The sequence below is a fragment of the Alosa pseudoharengus genome, unplaced genomic scaffold (assembly GCF_046254945.1).
Source record: "Alosa pseudoharengus isolate Yale_2024_CS ecotype anadromous, Long Island Sound unplaced genomic scaffold, YU_APseudo_1.1 YU_APseudo_1.1_scf_8, whole genome shotgun sequence".
Taxonomy (NCBI): Eukaryota; Metazoa; Chordata; class Actinopteri; order Clupeiformes; family Clupeidae; genus Alosa; species Alosa pseudoharengus.
Genome location: NW_027468870.1, coordinates 21654377 through 21673281, shown reverse-complemented (window position 1 = coordinate 21673281; position 18905 = coordinate 21654377). Strand labels below are relative to the sequence as shown.

Sequence of the window (18905 nt, the reverse complement as noted above, 5' to 3'; positions counted from 1 at the left end):
AGTGTAGGGCTGGGCACCGAACGTCGATGCTTTTATGGCATCAACCGAAATGCTCCGATCCTATCGTATATCTAAAAATTGATTAGATTTCGGTGCCAAATTTCGATACCCAAAGAAATAAATCTTATCGTTTGTTAGCCAATAAACAACTTGTGTCAAGAGATCTAAATTGTCTATTGTTTAGTGAACTTTCTATCAACTCCTCCAATCATGACAGCTACAACAACATGCACACCACGATGAATGGTTTCTGGGTGAAATGTTGTCCTTTTGTCTCCCAATAGCTGGCCAGCCAGTCCCATGTATTGTCGGTGAACCTTTCGGGAACTTTCCCCAAGCGTTGTGTTGGCTGTGTTGTTTTTTGTTTTCTCACGTAGCGTAATAAATGGCAAAGAAATCAAAGTGTGGCTCCACTTCATTAAGGTGGATGCCAACAAGGCGAAAGGCCACTGCAAAGGATGCTGAGAAAAATTGTGCACTAATCTGTTCAATTTACATTTAGTACTTCAATGTAATATTCACTTTAGTACTTCAATACTTAAGTAGGCCTATACAGCAATAATGTCTTACATATTGTTTATTTTTAATATTTTTTTACAGATGTTTATGCAAAGAAAAGTTTGTATTTTTATGCTATTTGTTTCTTTGATTTCTTTTACCAATTAAGGAGAATGTATTTTTGTTGAAATTGATTTACAAACATATGGTATACAAAAAAGTATCGTTCAGGAACAGGCATCGAAATCAAGGTATCAAAATTGTATCGAAAAAGTTTGAACGATACCCTGCCCTAAGAGTGTGTGTGAACAGGTTCAAGCCATTTCATGGTGAAACATTTTCTGAAATGGGGGCTTTGGAATTAATTAAAAATGGAATTATGAATCTGCCACAGCTGGTGGTCACTGCATGTTGATTTATATCTGGGCCCGGTACCCTGATAACGATGGATACATCTTCATCTTAAGTGAAAATCCTCTAATTTGGTGATGTCATGTGACTGCACGTCACAGCTACCATTTAAACTTTGGATCTACACATTATTTCACTTCAATACGAAAATAGAAAACCGTTGACATCTGCATGAAAGCATACCCAGTAGGCTATATACTACACACAGACATACATAATAGTAATTATTTAAGATTACCGGTAGATTGTTGCACCGTGTTCATATTTGTTGCAAGATACAGTCTATGAACATAGCTGTCTGCACAATAGTGTTTTGGGGTAGGCCATTACTGAAGAAGATGAGGAAGAGGTAGAGTAAGAAAGTGAAGAAATGTGTAGACTTAAATAACAGGCTTTAGCAGCACTGGCTAAACTACATGATCCTTATAATACATTAATTACTACATTTTAATGATCTGTTGGCCATTTGAGAGTGAACCAATTGAGATTTCAAGAAATGGAAATGTTTTCAGATTAGGCCAAGTATATGTGTATCAAATGTCACATTTTCACATTCAGTGATTCTTGAGATATGGACGTGTAGCGAAGCGAATGTATGGAAGCGAATTATTGAAGACATCAAGACTCACCAATTCCATTACACTAAGGCAAAGACCACTCTTCATCAAAGTCCAAATCACAGTGCGTGCAGCCCACTGTATGCCAAAGTGCCCTCTCTTTATAAATGGTCAGGGTTGGGTAGTAACGGATTACATGTAATCTGGATTACGTAATCAGATTACAAAAATCAAGTAACTATAATCAGCCCAGATTACAATAAAAAAATTGTGTAATCAGATTACAGTTACATTGTTGGGGATTACTTGATTACATTTTATTATGCAAGCAATGCAACTTTTTAATGATAGCCTAGTTATCTTTTAATTCGACAAGCTCCGGCTTGCCGGTTCGATCCCCGACCAGTAGAAAAAATGTGGGCGGGGGAAGTGCTATGAATTGCTATGAGGGTTGTTATACAATGCCATTATAATAATGTGAGGCATATCTGAACATTATATTACCCATGATAATGACTGGGAATAATAGTAGAGTGATAGCTCTCATATAGCAGAAAGCCCCAAATACATTTTTTACACACTGTATGCTCCATCGCGAAGTGCTTGTGGCTAAAATAATTATTAGGATTAGCTTAATGTATTTTTACATTTGCCGTAGTATTGTCGATGGGTTTAATAACACATCAAGGGGGTCCTTGGCCAGAACCTAGTGGTATTTGGGGGGCCTTGTCGTGGAAAAGTTTGGGAACCCCTGGCCTAGTGGGAACCGGATAACTCTGCAATCTCCTCTAGCCTTGTCTTTGTTGTCTTCATGATTTCCTTTAAAACGTTTCTTATATTAAAAAGGAGAAATCAATTATCAAAAATGATATACCAGTGGAACCTGCCACTCTTTCTCCTTGTGCGCTCAGACAGACGCGTTCCGAATTGAAAGAAGTAGCATAACGTTGAAGTTAGGTCTGCTGCATAATGGAGACAGAGAGGACCCAAAAAACATCATCCTTATGTAAGATGCTGTTGGTGCATTTTGACATTTTGTCAACGTTCTCTAAGAAGAGTGAAACGCAGTTTGTAGTAAAGCTGTTTTGGCTAAATTTTGGCGCCCCCTCTCAGGGGCGTAGCACCAAATTCTGGGCCCTATGCACAAGTGGTGGCCATGGGCCCCCCCCCAACCAACCAACCAACCACCGGCTGTAAGTAGGCCTGTCAAACTCGATTCCTTTTAAGGATCCGGGTTATTCTGAGTCACTCACTAAACTGATCCGGGTTGAACGAGTCACTTGAGTCAGTATTGCTAAATCGCAAAGAAATTCAGTCCTACGTTCCAGCAGTGCAGTGGGGTGCTTCATTTCGTTAAGTGCCTTCTCATGTTGGATGTGGATCCTCCATGATTTGAAACCAGGTTTTTGCAGTACTTGCATTTAGCCTAAGAGTTTTGGTCTCCTGGTCAAAGTGCATCCACACATTGTTCATCTTTTTGGTGCTCATGTTCAGAAACTTTGATCTTATTGACAGGGAGGGTAGCCTATATTATAATAATTAATTATTTGTTGTTGTTTTGTTAACAATAGAAAATTTGCCTAGGTCTAATGCTACTCTGCTACAATGTTTATTACCACTACTATATACTAATAGTAGGCTACTAGGAATCTATTCTAATAGGTATTATAGGCAGCTAATACTAGGCAACTAATATTATTAGCCTATTAATCATAGCTATATATATATATATATATATATATATATATATCATGTTAGGTAGCCTAATATAATATCATATATAATATAATATAATATAATATAAAATAGCCTAATATAATAGCATCAAAACCTCCACCCACTCACGGAAAGAAAGCAGTTTGAGCCAGACTGTTTATTTATTGTCTTAACCTAGCCTAAGCAATTGACTTTCAATGTAGACATAGAAACAGGAACGTAGAAATGCCCTGCAGTGAATAAATTATTATTATTGTTATTATTATTACTACTACTACTACTACTACTATTCTCATTAGGCCTATTATTATTATCACCTTGACACGAGTAGAAACTAGGCTACTTGCTCGTCTACAGATCCACTCATGACAATGTAGCCGGCTGATTCGACTGACTCGCACTCATAACAACATAATGTAACCGGTCCGCCCGGCTGATCCAAATGACCCAGGTAGGCTAGCCTACTCAAGGAACTCCATACAGAGCTTGCAATGTTTCGGACATTGCAACTGTCTTCGCGACCTAATTGCATTTTAAAGTAGGCTATGGGTGCAGAATATATGTTATTTCAGAAGTGAAAGCATGGCTTTTGTTGTGGATTTTCTTTTAACCTTGACGAGGAGTTACTCATTCCTCTAAAGATCCACTCATGACAACGTAGCCGGCTGATTCGGCTGACTCGCACTCATAACAACAACGTAACTGGCCCGCTTGGCTGATCCGACTGGCTAGCCTACTCTCCATACAGAGCTTGCAATGTTTCGGACTGTCTTCGCGAGCTAATTGAATTTTAAAGTAGGCTATGCGTACAGAATATATGTTATTTCAGAAGTGAACGCATGGCTTTTGTTGTGGATTTTCTTTTAACCTCGAGGAGGAGTTACTCACTCCTCTAAAGATCCACTCATGACAACGTAGCCGGCTGATTCGGCTGACTTGCACTCATAACAACGTAACCGGCCCGCCCTGCGGATCCAACTGACCCGGCTAGCCTGAGCAGCTCCATACAGAGCTTGCAATGTTTCGGACTGTCTTCGCGACCTAATTGCATTTAAAAGTAGGCTATGCCTACGTGTAGAACATTGTATGTTATTTCAGAAGTGAAAGAATGGCTTTTGTTGTGGATTTGCTTTTCCCCTTGACGAGGAGTTACTCGCTCGTCTATAGATCCACTCATGACAAAGTAGCCGGCTGATTCGGCTGACTCGCACTCATAACAACATAACGTAACCGCCCGGCCCAGCGATCCGACTAACCCGGGTATACAAATCAGCGCCATTAAGAGCGTGCAATGTTTCGGACTGTCTGCGCGACCTAATTGCATTTTAATATGCTACACATCTATACACCAAATCTAAAGTATGCCTAGGCTACATGCAGAACATTGAATGTTATTTAAGAGGTGAAGAATGGCTTTTGTTGTGGAATTGCTTTTCACTTTGAGGAGGATACTCGCTCGTCTACAGCCACTCATGACAACGTAGCCGTAGCCGACTCGTACTCAATGTAGCCTAACCGGCCGGCTGATCCGACTAACCCGGCTCTGCGGGAAGTTAACCAGTTATCTCAGACTGCCTGCTCACTCAGTCGCTTGAGTTGATTTGTGGAGTTGTGGTTATCCTACCTACGAAATTGTTACATTTTTGGCAGCTATGATGGCCAGTAGGCTAGCTAATGTTGCAAGAGGTTTGTGTGTGGCGCTGTTTATCGTTTTAGATTGAATTGTAGTAGGACTCAACTGATCCGAGTTAATGATACTAGAGACTCGCGACTCATGGGTTAATTTAAAGATACGGGTGAAAGATCCGAGTGAATCACGACTCAAACAGGCGTAGCTGTAAGCATGAAGCATGAGGTTCACAACTAACTAGGCCTACTATCTAATCACACATTGAATTAATCTAACAACTCTTATATGTACTGTATAACAGAAAATAATCTTATTACCCAAGACTTCACTGAATTTATTATGTTTAAAGAATGTTTAAAAGCTAGAACATGAAATGAATGAAAACACTTTTGGCTGAGAGAACAGCTATCTATACAAATTGAACACTTTTGGCTGAGAGAACAGCTATCTATAGCTGAGTGTGATGCGTTTCACAAGTTAGCTTTGCTACTAATTTGACAGCCTTTCCTCATGAACCTATATAACATTGAGCCTACTAAGTTAAGCTATTAGCTCATAATAATTTTCGGATTAGTAGGCTATTGAAATGTTGTGGTAGGCTATAAACCAGGCATCATGTTATTTCTAATTTTGTGTTAATGCTGTTTTAGCACTGATAATCGCGGATTCGCGGTGGTATTGAAGTGTTTTGTAACCTTCAGGAGTTCATTTCATTTGTAGACTATTGCTTTCACATTGGGCTCACCTTTCTTGGGAAAGAAGGCTGTTAACACTTGTTTTCCCTCATTTCTTTTTTTCTCCCTTTCTTGCCTCTCTTTTCTTTTCTGGGAACCGGATTTAGCTTTCTTAGACACCGTGACAGTCTGCATTGCCGCTTCGGCAGAATGATAGTGTTGACGAACTGACCGAAGTGTCGGTTAAATAACCCGGTTCGTGTCACTGAGCCGGGAGAATCGAGTGCCAAACGTCAAAAACCGACTCAGTGTTCCTAACATCCATTTTCACATATAGAGCAACACTGGCTTGATTGGCTGTGCTCGAGTGTTCTTGTCGCTACTCTTTCATCGTATCGCGTATTAGCGCCTCTACTGGAGTGGTAGTATAATCAGTCAAACTATGATGAGCCTGCTCTGGGCCTCATAACCGTGGCTGTCAAACGAGTCAAACAGTTCGCTAGGTTCTCCGGGCCTCGTAACCGTGGCTGCCACACGAGTCAAACAGTTCTCGGCAAGTTGTAATCAACCGATCACATAAGGCTTTCTAGTGCAAACTAGATGCTTATGTTCATGGACATTTTATTGATGGGAAAGTATTATATCACATACCTACAAATACACATAGGCCTAATGTTATCTTAGTAGCCTAGTCATGTTAAATAAATGCTTAGAAGTGAATGACTGTAGGCTGCAGGCGGTCACGAGGAGACCGAATGTAACCGTGCAACAACTGCTGTAGCCTACCCTTTATCTGGTTCTCGGCAAGTTTGATACCAGCCTTGTTAGTGCATCGTAGCCTAGATTATTTATTCATGGCAATTCACACATTATCGATGGGGAAGTAGGCCTACATCTCATATTAGCCTACACGTCATATTATCTTAAAGTTATAGGCCTACAGTTAAATGTTAGAGAAATGAATGTTGCTTAGCCTCACGAAGACCGTGCCAGGCTGAGCAAGACCGTAGTCGAGGGTGAGTCTAATGTTATCAAACGGTCTAGGTTCTCGACAAGTTAGTTATTAACCAAGCCTTAGTAGCCTATCGTAGATGATTGTGTTCAATTTACACATTATTGATGGGAAAGTAGCCTACATCACATAAGCTTCAAATAGGCTACCTGGGTAGCCTAGTTATAAAGTTAAATGTTGCTGGCTTCGTTTGTCACGAAGAGACCGCGCATCAGGCTACTTCGCCTACTAAACGAGACCGTAACCGAGGTATAGGCTATGAGTCTATGTAATCAAAACGGTTGTCTAGGTTCGCGGCAAGTTATTAACCATGCCTTGTTTTAGTGCATCGTAGATGCTGTGTTCATGGCCATTCATATATCGATGGGGAAGTTCATCACATAGCCTACAAATACACGTCATGTTATCTTTGTAGTTAGAAAGTTAAATGTTAGAGAGGTGAATGTTGCTGGCTTCATAGTAGGTTCACGAAGTGACCGCGCGCCTGAAGGAGACCGTAACCGAGGGTATGAGTCTAATCAAACGGGTGTTATCGCAAGTTTGAGTTATCAACCGATCGCAGAAACCTATTTATTTCTCGTGCATCTTAGGTGATTATGTAGCCTACATAGAGGTTCATAGGCTACATTACCGATGGATATAAAATACAAATACACATCATGTTATCTTGGTAGTTGTTAAATGAGATGTTTGTTGGTAGGCTGTCACGAGGACTGTACAACAGGTTAGAGACGTAACCGTGCTAATGCATGAGTAATGAAACGGGTGTCTAGGTTCTTGGTAAGTTGAAAGCCTTTATGTTTCGTGCATCTTGGAATTGTTCATTGAAATTCATATCCTAAATTGCAAAGGGGGGAAATATTATATGACATAGGCTATGTTATCTTGGTAGTTAAGTTAAATGTTCGAAGTGAATAGGCTATTGGTAGGCTCACGAGGAGACCGCGCGCACAGCTGACTACTGAACAAGACCGAATGTAGGCTAACCATGGGCAGTGCTTGAGTCTAGTGTAGGTCAATATGAGTGTGTATGTCAGCTAATTTCAGAGACATGGAGAGCATGACATTTGCAGCTTGAGGCTACATGTCTTGGAGCGATATGGCGGGGGAAGTAACGCGCGATATAACCCCCCCCCCCCCCCCCTGGCGCGAACCGGTGACCGAATCTATTAACTCGGTAGGCCAACCAACGACCGTCCGGTTGAACCGACTTGCGTGTAAGAGTCGGTTGTCCCATCACTACAGAATGAAGGCTAGGCCTACTTCAAAAATGCACCTAGCAGGGGAAGGCGGACTGAACCATTTCGTGCAAGGGAGAGGGTGCCTGCCCTCAAACAATGTTGGCTTGGACACAATTTAATACATCAATCAACTGATGCATTTACCGGAAATATTTGCATCTATATTAGTTAATAACATTTATTAAGATCTTTAAATTAAGGAAATTATTTATTATTAAGGAAAATAAAATTCAACTCCTTAGGGGCCCTCCCCCCACTTGGGGCCCGGGTAATTTATTCCCACTTGTCCCCCCACTACGACGCCCTTGCCCCCTCTGTCCCTTGGTGCCATACGCACCGTGCGTGATGTGCGTGGCGGTAGCGGCGGCACTGCATACAAATGACAGTGCTACACTTACAGAGTTTCTCCAAATTTCCTCAGGAGGGCGACGCTTTCACTTGTTGACAAGAGTAGCCTAGTTTAAACGCTGTAGTCTGCTTATGGTGTAATTTAGCATATAACATAACATTTAGGCGCATTGTAACACTACAAACTGCCATAGTGATTAGTGATAGAGCATTTATGACAGGCTAACACATTCATGGCAAGAACTCAGAACTTTAGAGATAATGAATCTACAGCTGTGATGTCACAGTGGGCTACAACTTGAAATCCACTGACAGGCGCGGGGCTTCTGACTAGATCAGTAGAGTCGCGACTGCGAGAGGACTGTAAACAATCATTATTTGGGCTATTTATTGAAGGCTTGTCCTATATTGACAGTCTGATATTGCTGGCATATAGTCTGGAATCAAAACCCTCACGCAAAGTATAATTTTTTAAAAATACACCTGCACTTCAATACTTGATTGGAATAAACTATTTTATTTCACAAAGGAACGGGAGGTCATACGAGGCGACTCGTCGTGAAATGTGACGCCTGGAATGCCCACACCACACAGTTGTGGAACAGGCGCTATACGCAGAGGGGACCAGATAAGCTACCAGGTATATTAATCAAACGGCTACAAAGCAAGAGACTACAAAGTACAACCCTCTAACTGCTCACATACAGGTATGTGTGTATCCGATTCATAAGCCTATTGGTTTTGGTTTCTTGAATGTAAATGCTGCCTTAGCTAGGTCTGACAAGTAAGCTGTAACATCCTAATTTATTCGACAAATATACTTATTAGCCTTGGTGGTGTCATAATAAGTTCATCCGTTACCGTGGTGCATTTTGCAGCAAAGGCTTTGGATGCAGGAAGCATCACATTTCAGCGTTAATTGGTTACAAGCAAAACAAAAGCCATTTGTATTAAGTGTTCGGTTACTTGCCACATCAGATAGTGCAGCCGTTCACGGTCCGTTAGATCGTTTCTAATTACCAGTTGTTGCAGGAGGGAAGAGACCTAACCGATTATGCAGGTTGCATTTCTACTCCTGTTAAGCAGTTAGAAGGACCATGCTTTCCGGGGTTGTTTACTTTAATTACTAGGGGAGCAGCTTTCACTCCTGCAGAGGAATTCAGCTAGACCTAACATCTTCCGTAGTTAGCTCGACCGATGTGAAAATAGGATGATGCAGTTAAAACGGAAAGGAAGCCTATGTTAATATTAATGTAGTCATTGTTTTATGGATATTGAGGGAAGCTCAGTGCTCTATACTTCTGTTGGAGAACAATAGTTTGACTTTAGACCCTGCATCCAGTCCTACAGATCATGACATAGGCTGAGAGATAGTTGAATTGAATTAGTATATTGTGAATATTTAGTTAGAGATGTTTTTATCAATCGATTTCTGGGCCTTTGTCCGATAATAAACTTTAAAAGAGCTGACACCGAGAGGGTTACAGGGCTACATCATCATTGTGAGTAGAAGCATTGTTTTCCCCTGCTTTTCATAGAAAGACTAACTCATGAGAAATGGATGAAACTAAGTAATTTTCCCTGTTCAGTGAACCTTTGGCTAAATTGGCAGCTTTAAGGAATCTTTTCATTTAGAATTGTAACTGTCAGATACCAACAATGTGATCGGTCTCAGTCCTAAATTCCTAGTGGAATTTCTACATTTTGACAGGTTGCTGTTTTTTGGTGGATACCATATAATTTCCCTTACCAGCTCTATACATGTGTGTAATATCTCCCACCTTTCCCCCATCAACTGTATAGCTGCATCAACTGTAGGCCTATATCCCCCCCCCCCCCCCCCCATGGATATTTGGATAGGGTGTGGCATAAAGTGAACTGTTATGTGTTTCATGTGAGATTCATGTGGTTGACCCACTTTTCTTTGGCAAAATAATTGACTTGGACGTTGAATTGTGGACTTTTGAGTAATTAAATTAATATAATTTAAAAAATGTAACTGTTTAAGTTTAAGGAAACGACACCTCTCTGGATATTGGTCCCTTTGACTGTGTAGGTTTTCAACACATTTTAAACTCTGTGCAGCTGACTTGTGGTCCAACCACATGAGCCATTTTATATGAGTCTCCATTTGTTTCAAACATCCCACATCCAGCAACATGGAGACTGACATGGTAGGTATGGCTACCCCCCCCCAGCCCCCCCCCCCCGCGCGGTGTTTAGGCCTACATTTTGTCTAACCCAAGACCTTAATCCAAACCGTTAATTTGTCATCCTGGTGTCATCCTTGCATCTTTGTCACCTTCCCTCAACATCCCAATTTTTTAGATTTGTTTTTTTGTCCATTGCCGGATTACAATGAAACCCATACCAGACACCTATGAATTTAAAATGCTATAAATACTTTCACATTCAGAATGGAAGACTTACTCTGATCTTATGTAGTAGGCCTATCTGTTGAGCTTGACAAGGTAGCCTCCCTTGTCTCTGTGTCTGACAAAAAGACCACACATGCAGGCGGTGATCATGTAACTGCAGTTCACTGGTTTTAAGTATCTTTCCCAGAAAAAAATTAAGATGTTCTAAAGAGCATATTAATTTGGCTGGCAACACAACATTTGCTCACTATAGCAGTAGGATGGAATTGACGGGTAAGGAGTAGTGAATAGTAAGCCAGCAACAATTGATCAATTATTCTACTACTATTACGGTAAATTATTTAACTATTTTGGTGATCGGTTAATCAGTTTCTGTCATTTGTTAAGGGAAAAAAAAACCTTAAAATTCTCTGTACTTACTCTTATTTTACAGTAAACTAAATATCTTTGCTGGTGAGTGGACAAAACAAGACAATTGAGGACATAATTGTGGGCTTTGGGAACGCTATCATTATTTAATTGATATATTTTGTCGATCAAACAACTAGGCATAATCGATTAATCAACAGCCCTAGTGAACTATATGCCATAGTACATTGTATTCAGGGCTACTCATGGGAGAAAGGGTGGGTGTGAACACATGTATTTGGACCAAGGTCTTGGGTGTAGAGTGTCCACTGATGAAATTATTAAAAATGTAATTAATTGGTTCATAATCTGAATACACTCACTTCGGCTTATTGTAGGTGAGTGGTAATTCTAAAAGAAGTCGTATAATGTGAGATCAAGACCTTTTACAATTCCCTTAGGGATGAGGACTGTCCTGTAGTGTGTTGTGTGAACTGTGTGCCAGTGTGGTGGTGATCTTTGCATGATGCAGGGTACATCTGCATGCCAGCTGTTTGTGCATGAATCTGAGTAGCCTAAATGTCAGACTTAATAGGATTTCCTCCCAGTCCATCTTCCACACAGTTTATTGGACCAACATGCTGCTGTCAAACTGGTGGTATCTGTTGGAATCAGATATTTTGATAGTAAGCTATACTGTACATGTACGTGTGTGTGTGTGTGTGTGTGTGTGTGTGTGTGTGTGTGTGTGTGTGTGTGTGTGCAGACATCACTAGGTCTGTTCACTAGCCTGCTCTTGTTGTTAATTACAGACACACATACTCACAAACTGCATATTATTATTGAGTAATAGAGATGTTTGTAGACAGTAGACTGTTTGAATTGCTGTGTGATGCTGTGTGTTAGTGAGCACTGGTAAGGTATAGGCTAGAGAGTGTGAGTAAGTGAGAGCCTGACTGAGGTAGAGATATAGGATGTAGATACCTTTTCTGGCATGAGTCAGGGAAAATGAGCTTTTGCTACATTGCCAAAGGTTATACCCGATACACACTCTTACTCAGTCTCGAGGTTAGTCTTTCAATGGGTGTGTGTGTGTGTGCAGGCATGTGCAGACGTTTGTGTGTGTGTGTGTGTGTGTGTCCAAGGCTGTACGAACAGTGACCCAGGTTATACTGTCACTCATCACAATGTAGTGTCTGTGTCCTCAACTGATTAATCTTTCATGACTTAATCCTTTGTGTCTATGCCATATTCTTGCCCATGCATATGCCGTATTCCAAAAAAATAACATCCAGGATGTTAGACATCCAGAATGACAACCAGGATATTAGACGTCCAAAATGACATCCAGGATATTAGACATCCAAAATTAAAGGTGAAGCTAAAGATATGAATCCAAAATTATAATGTGTCTCTCCCTCTTTGGAAATGACCAATGTATGAATCTGAATATGCCCTGGAGGGTATAGACGAGAGGGCATAATGCCATGTTATGCATTGTGTCATGCCCTATAAACTGACAACACTGAGAAGATGGCAGACACTGCCATATTTTCCCCATTACTATTTCTGTTGTGGGTGGTGGTTTTCTAGTGGGGTGCAGATTAAAAGTGCTTGAGAAGGTCTTGTTTACTGCGAGTTGTGCTGCCTGTGTTTTTGCTGCTGTTGCTTGTTGTTTGGAATTTGGAATTTTCATAAATTAGTCAGTGGGGGATTGCAGAATCCAGATGTGTTGGAATGGGGAGGGGATGCGTGTGGCCTACCAGAAGGGAGAAGCTTTAGGGAGATAAGGCGTGTTAATGAAAAAGTAAAAGAAAGGGAGGAAGAGCATTGTCCACTGTGGAAGAAGAGAGCAAGGGGGATTCAGAGAGGGAGAGAAAAAACCCCTCCACTGAATCATTACATGGATCAATGGCTCCTAAAAAGGCTCATATAACCCTATCCCAACTATGTATGGGCTACACCACAGTAGAGAAGAACCAAATACACAAACACACATCACTAGGTAAACAACAGACTGCAACAGACCTTTCTACACTATTTGTGTGGGGGAAAAAACACATCAGTGGCTTGGAAAAAAAAGCATGTTCAACTCTGATTCTTCATTTATCTAAGAAAGAGGTTTAAGTGAATGAGGCGTGTCCAGCGAAAATGTCAAAGAAAGAGAGGATGAGGATTGTCTACTGTTGAGGGAGAGAGAGCGAGAAAGGGATTGAGTGAGAAAGAGAGAGAGAGAGAGAGAAGTTACATATCTGGACATGGCGTTAGAAATGGTTTTAGAATGAAGTCTGGCCACTGCATTGGGAACACATTAGTCACTTTTCCCCAGTGAGGAAGGAGGAGTGGAGAGAGAGAAAGAGAATATTGTTCAAAGGTGGGGGAGCAACAAATGTTCAGGGAACAAGCCAACTTTTTGGAAAGTTAGCTTATTTGCTGTCTACTCCAGAGTTAGATGAAAAGATACATACCCATCTCTTCTCTCCTCTGTGGGTTCAATAACCCAGTCTGACACCATTAGCCTAGCTTAGCATAATTCACTGGAGGTGGGTTATTCCAGTTAGCCTATAACTAGCATATAGCTGAAAGGGAGCTATAGGCTAACTGGAATAACCCAGGTCTGTGGTAGACGGCAAACAAGCTAATTTCCGAAAAAGTGGGCGTGTTCCTTTAATGGGGGCCAGGGTGATGTTGTGGTTTCTCAGACTTGCAGAACACTGATGTAATGGGGTGTCCCTGCAACAGCAACCCACACAAACACATTCCCACATTTCACCTTCTCTCCATGCCAACAGCTCTGTGTTTCACACATACACCGCAGAAAAATGTGTATGAATGTGAGAATGTGTGCCTTTTTGGGTGTTTGAAAGAGAAAGTGTGTGTGTTTGTGTGTGTGTGTATGTGTGTGTGTGCGTGTATGTGTGTGTGTGTGTGTGTGCGTGTGCGTGTGTGTGAGAGTGAGAGAGAGAGAGAGATGATATTCATCTTACCCACTTGACAGCTCCATGGCTTTCATTTAAAAATAAATCTGTCCCAGCTTGTGAGAGGGAAAGCCAGGAAGGGAGGAAGAGAGAGACAGAGAGGGAGACGGAGAGGGGGAGAAAAAGGGAGGGAGAAAAAGAAAGAATGCCTGGAGCTTTTAGTCATGTGAGTTTTGTTTGTATTTTTTTAGAGTCTCATAGCGATTAGATGTTTGCAGTCCCAGACAGTTTGGTCAGAGATTTTTCCACTTTTTTTATTTTTTTTTTATTTTTTTAAACTCTTGTTTCTCTGCAAACTCCCTCTTTAATGGGTCTGTGCCAGCATATTTACTGTCATTTTTTCTGCCCTTCTGCTCTTTTCCTTTTTTCCCTCCTCTTTGCTCTGTTTTAAGAGGCAAATCGGTCCAGCTGTGTAATGTGTGTGTGAAATGGCTGCTCGTGTTGTAGTGTTGTAATCCAGGAGAGAGAGACAGAGAGAGAGAGAGTTTTGGAAATGTGTTAGTCAGTCAGAAGGAGCAGCGATCGTGCTTGACGTGTGGCTGAGGGGGGTGAAAAAACCAGCGAATCGAGCGAGCCAGCGAGAGAGAGGAAGTGTTTATTTAACCTGTGTCATGGTGGGACAGAGAAAGAGGTGTGAATCAGTCAGTGTGCCACTGCTGTAGCTCAATGCCTGGGAGTCATTCTCTGTCCACTGCCCTCACAGGACAAAGCCCCGTGCAGGAGAGGGACTAGTGGTCGGTGGAAGACCCTGAACATGCTCTAAAAACAGGAGAAAGAGAGATTGTGGGAGATAGAGTGTGTGGAGGAAAGGTAAACAGAGAGAGAGAGAGAGAAGAGAGAAGCAGAAAGAAGCTGGAAGAAGGAGAGGAAGTGGCATGAGTAAGTGACAGAGGGGAAAGACAGGTCGTTTGAGGAGTACCGGAGATCAGCGTGAGATTGGCTCCTACGTGAACTCAACGTACAGGCTCACACACGCTTCGGCGTGACACGGGCGTAGAGTAATCGGTACGCACACCTGCAAACGGTAACGAAGAACTCGCAGAAACAGCGTGAGGAGTACAGGAACACAGAGATAGTCAAAAGAGGAGGAGGAAGAGGAGGAGGAAGATGAGATACCGCGCAAGGGTAAGCAAAGTATTAGCCATATACATCATTTTTATTCCATCAGTGATGTGGGTGTGTTTGAGTGTGTGTGTGTTTGAATATGTGTGTCTAAATATTTGTGTGTGTGTATGTGTGTGTTTGAGTATGTGTATTTGAATATGTGTGTCTAAATATTTGTGTGTGTGTGTGTCCCAAAGAAACTAAGAGTCTATTGTACAGTGATTGCTGGCATGTCATCATCAAATGACTAACATGTGACCCACTTCTGCTGCATCTTGGTCAGATTGTTATGGAGTCATCTCATTTAATAACTCTTATTACAGCTTACTGCAGCCAGTCATGCCTCATTTGGGATCATTCCTTAGCAGATATTCTCATAGCTCAGATGAGCGCTTGTGGCCTTTAGCCTCAGCTGTGCTTGTGGGGCTGGCCCGTGGACATTGAGTGGCCGTGTTTGGGTCTGCAGGTCTCTATGACACCAGTGCTGGGTGCTTGTACTGGAGGAGAGGTTGTGGTGTGGGGAACGTGCCGGTTCTGGTCTGTACCCAGACCAGTAATGCTGCCAAGCAGGGCCTCAGGACGGAGAGGGCGACCTTATAAGGAGAGGCAGGCTTTTGTAAACCCAGAGGAGCAGAGTGAAGGTGGGAGTGCTGCCAAGTCCCATAGCCGAGCCCCTCCACCCCCACCCCCCAGAGGCTGCTGCTCACTGGACTACAGGCCCCATAGTGCTTTGCTTACAGGACTACAGTACCCAAAAGCTCTGTGGAAGCACTGAGGATTAGGCTCATTCAACTTCATGCAGGGCTGAGCAGATATGGCTGAACGTGATGCATGCTGGACTTTTGTACAATGCAGACATGCATTGTGTTATATTAATAGGCCATGTAAGTTAGGCATATAGGGCAAATTGTTAGGCCTATTCAACAGGACTTCTGCTGTGCTGCACCTTTAGGCCTATCTGCCTACAACCCAACAACCAGTTGAATGGAAACAAGGCCTTAGGGTAGTATGACATTAAAGAGAAGCTGGCAGTGGTCTGTTATTTTAGGAAGTAACAGACAGGAGCTATGACAAGGGAAACATACTGTAGGTGATATGATGATATTACAACAATTGAACAAAGTGTCTAAATGGTTGTCATTGATTCTTCAGCCGACACAAGACTATGCAGGTCACTTTTAAGCTTGTCCATGTTGTCGTTTTTGGGTCAAATGGCCTTTTGAATGGGAATCGTAGGGGCATTACTATTTTGATACAAGATCGCGTCAAAATCGCTATTTTTAAAACACTAAGAAGGCTCGACACAACATGAAACCTTGATCGAAGTATCATCAGTGACTACACATGAACTCGAGCATTGAGAACATTTTTGGTGTACACAGTTCACTAAAAGAAAGGTTTTCTATTCCCATTCAAAAGGCCATTTGACCCAAAAACACGGACAAGCTTAAAAATAGCGCTTTGGACGTAATTATGCTTTTAAACGAAAGTTTTACTCGGGTGCATTCACAAAAACACCCTAGGATGCATTTTGGCGAAAGTTACGCTTTAATGCAACATACAGTAATCTGTAAAGAATGCAATATTTGCTTAAGGTCAGTAGTCAATGGAATAAGATTATCCACAGCACTCGGGTAATAGTAACAACAGCCACCCACCTCTAGTTTTAAGACTACAAAATACCCATATGTCTATGTTAACAGGATTACAACACCCAAAGACATCTTGCCACTTCATTCAAGCACCTTTAGGGCTATATCTTGCACTTTAGCGCAATTGACTTCGCGCAAATCGCTTTGTGGGCGGATCTTGGGCGCTGTTTCTATTTTACCGGCGGGATCATGACTGTTGCGCCCGACGCAAATCTAAAATGGGGTGGTCTGAAGTAGCTACATTAATCATGGGTGTGGTTTGGGCGTAACGTGCAATAAACCAATCAGAGCGTCATCTCACATTCCCTTTAACAACAGGCACGCTTGTTCCATAGCGGATTGCTATTATGATGGCGGATTTGCCAGGCACAGCCAGGAACGGTTCACAACGCTATAGTCAGTTGGGAACAGTTTGCTATTGATTTTTCCTCTTGACAAAATGTAATACAGAAATGTCACTTTCCGATGTTTTGGGATCACTCTCACTGAATCACGAGGTTATGAATGCATGGTGATATTTTTGCAATGTAATCTACCTCACTATAGAGTATAGACAATGCAGATCTGTCAGATAAGCTCTCCTCTCCCGTGCTGCTGCTGGGGCATTTGGGTTAAATGGCATTGGCATGCAGTTCAACATCACCACTCATTAAGTCCTCCAATATTTCCATTTATGTCATTAACACATCCGTGATTCGTGGAAATGTGTACGCTAGATTTATACCTATTTTTTCACATCGGACACCACACTGATTTCCCTCGTGTAGCAATATTTGTCCTTGTAATTATGTATGGTTTGGAGAAATGGGAACTGCGTCGTATAGATCAGAGGAGCAAAGTGCATTGCGCAACAAAGGCGCCCAAGCAAGCGCTCCTGCAGGTGTAAGCTACGGCTGTACCTTACCATCAGGCAACAGAAACAGTTTCTAAGTTGACCTTTCCAACTCTGCACAGTATCCCATTAACTGCATGACAATAGGCTATTTACAATATTTTATGTAAAGTAGAGTTTGTAAACACGTTATCATCAACTTAATGCACGCACAATTTTTGTTTGAGCTGGAGAGAGAATAACAATGAATGGACGCAGCAACTACAGAAATTGTAGCCAAGGCTACTTGCTGCTTTCTTTTACTGTCTATGGTTGCTGGTTAACAGCACATAATAAGCTTATTTAAGCGAATTCACAAACTCAAGACTTCAAGGCCATCATGGATATAAAAAGTTTTTTGAAAACAACGAAAGGATGGAGGGAACAAAGCAAAGTTTTGAGTTATTTCAGATGGGCTACAACAAGGTAGGCAAAATTGTGGTGCTTGTCAAAACCTTAGCGCAGCTGGAATAATGCTTATAGGCTGATGTTAAAGCGCACACAATGTTTAAAGCCATACACAACGGTAAATTGGAACAAAACTAAAGGTAACTTTAGCCTTTATAGGGCTGTATAAAGTTGTCCAAATTAATAGGTCGTAATTAGGCGTTGTTGTTGTAAAGATATTGCATGTAGATGTACTATATAGGCTACTAATTTTTTAGTTGACCAATGCACGAACAAAACCGGGAAATGGACAAATATTATCAAGGCTTTGAATGTTTCCATCTGTGCACAGGGTGTCTGTAGATCGGTGTGCATAGCATTCATTTCATTTCATTCATCCTTGGGCGCACATGTACAGTACCTGTTGAGGGAAAATTCCAATATGCGCTGACTGCAAAATAGGAAAGATAAATGCGCGAGTATACAAAGTCAATTGCGCTGGTGTGCACGATAGAGCCCTTAGTATCTCAGTTGGCCTATTTGACTAGTCAATTTTGTGGCATAATGTAGACCACAGACACTGGCAGAAGTATGCATAACATTGGAAACCCAATAGCCAAGACATGTGATATCATCATATCATTGTCACTTTCATTGTCACATTCCCTGGGTCATTCCATGTCAATTGAACCAGGGCCCACGCACTTAGGTCTCAAAAAATTCTGAAAAAATTACCAGGTGTACCTATGTTATCCAGGAGACACACTGTATAATTACTCTTAGGTAAGATCAATACTTTCCAAGATACGGCCAGTTTTACAGGGGGAGGGGGGTGTCGATTTTGGTTGGCCTCTTTTTTCTGTCAAAGTTCACAAGCCCACAGCGCAAGAACTAAACCATGTAGGAGGCTGTTTGGTCTGGATAATCCTGCATGGTCATAGCTGTCCCTCAAAGTTGATACAAGTTTTATTGGAGTTTTTGGCTGGGCTCTGTTTAGGCCTTCAGAAGACATAGTTGTACTCAACATAGACTCTTGATTTATTTTCCTTACTGAGATAAGTAGAAACACTCTCACAAAAAGCAATGAACAGAAAATAAAT

The 18905-nt window shown here is 41.7% G+C and overlaps 1 protein-coding gene across 2 annotated transcripts in view; it reads left to right on the top strand.

Annotated features, from left to right (window-relative positions):
* The first annotated feature begins 8432 nt into the window (after positions 1-8432).
* Positions 8433-18905, top strand: part of myo1ca (myosin Ic, paralog a) — a 52519-nt gene continuing 42046 nt past the window's right edge. Inside the window, exon 1 of one of the 2 annotated variants that reach the window (XM_076274608.1) lies at positions 8433-8794. Coding sequence is in view for 1 of the 2 variants with exons in the window: in XM_076274607.1 (XP_076130722.1) it covers positions 14899-14916 (18 nt within the window). In the remaining variant the exon portion in view is untranslated. Of the gene's footprint in view, positions 8795-13928; positions 14917-18905 lie in introns of those variants that run through there. The other variant, XM_076274607.1, reaches the window with a different exon arrangement.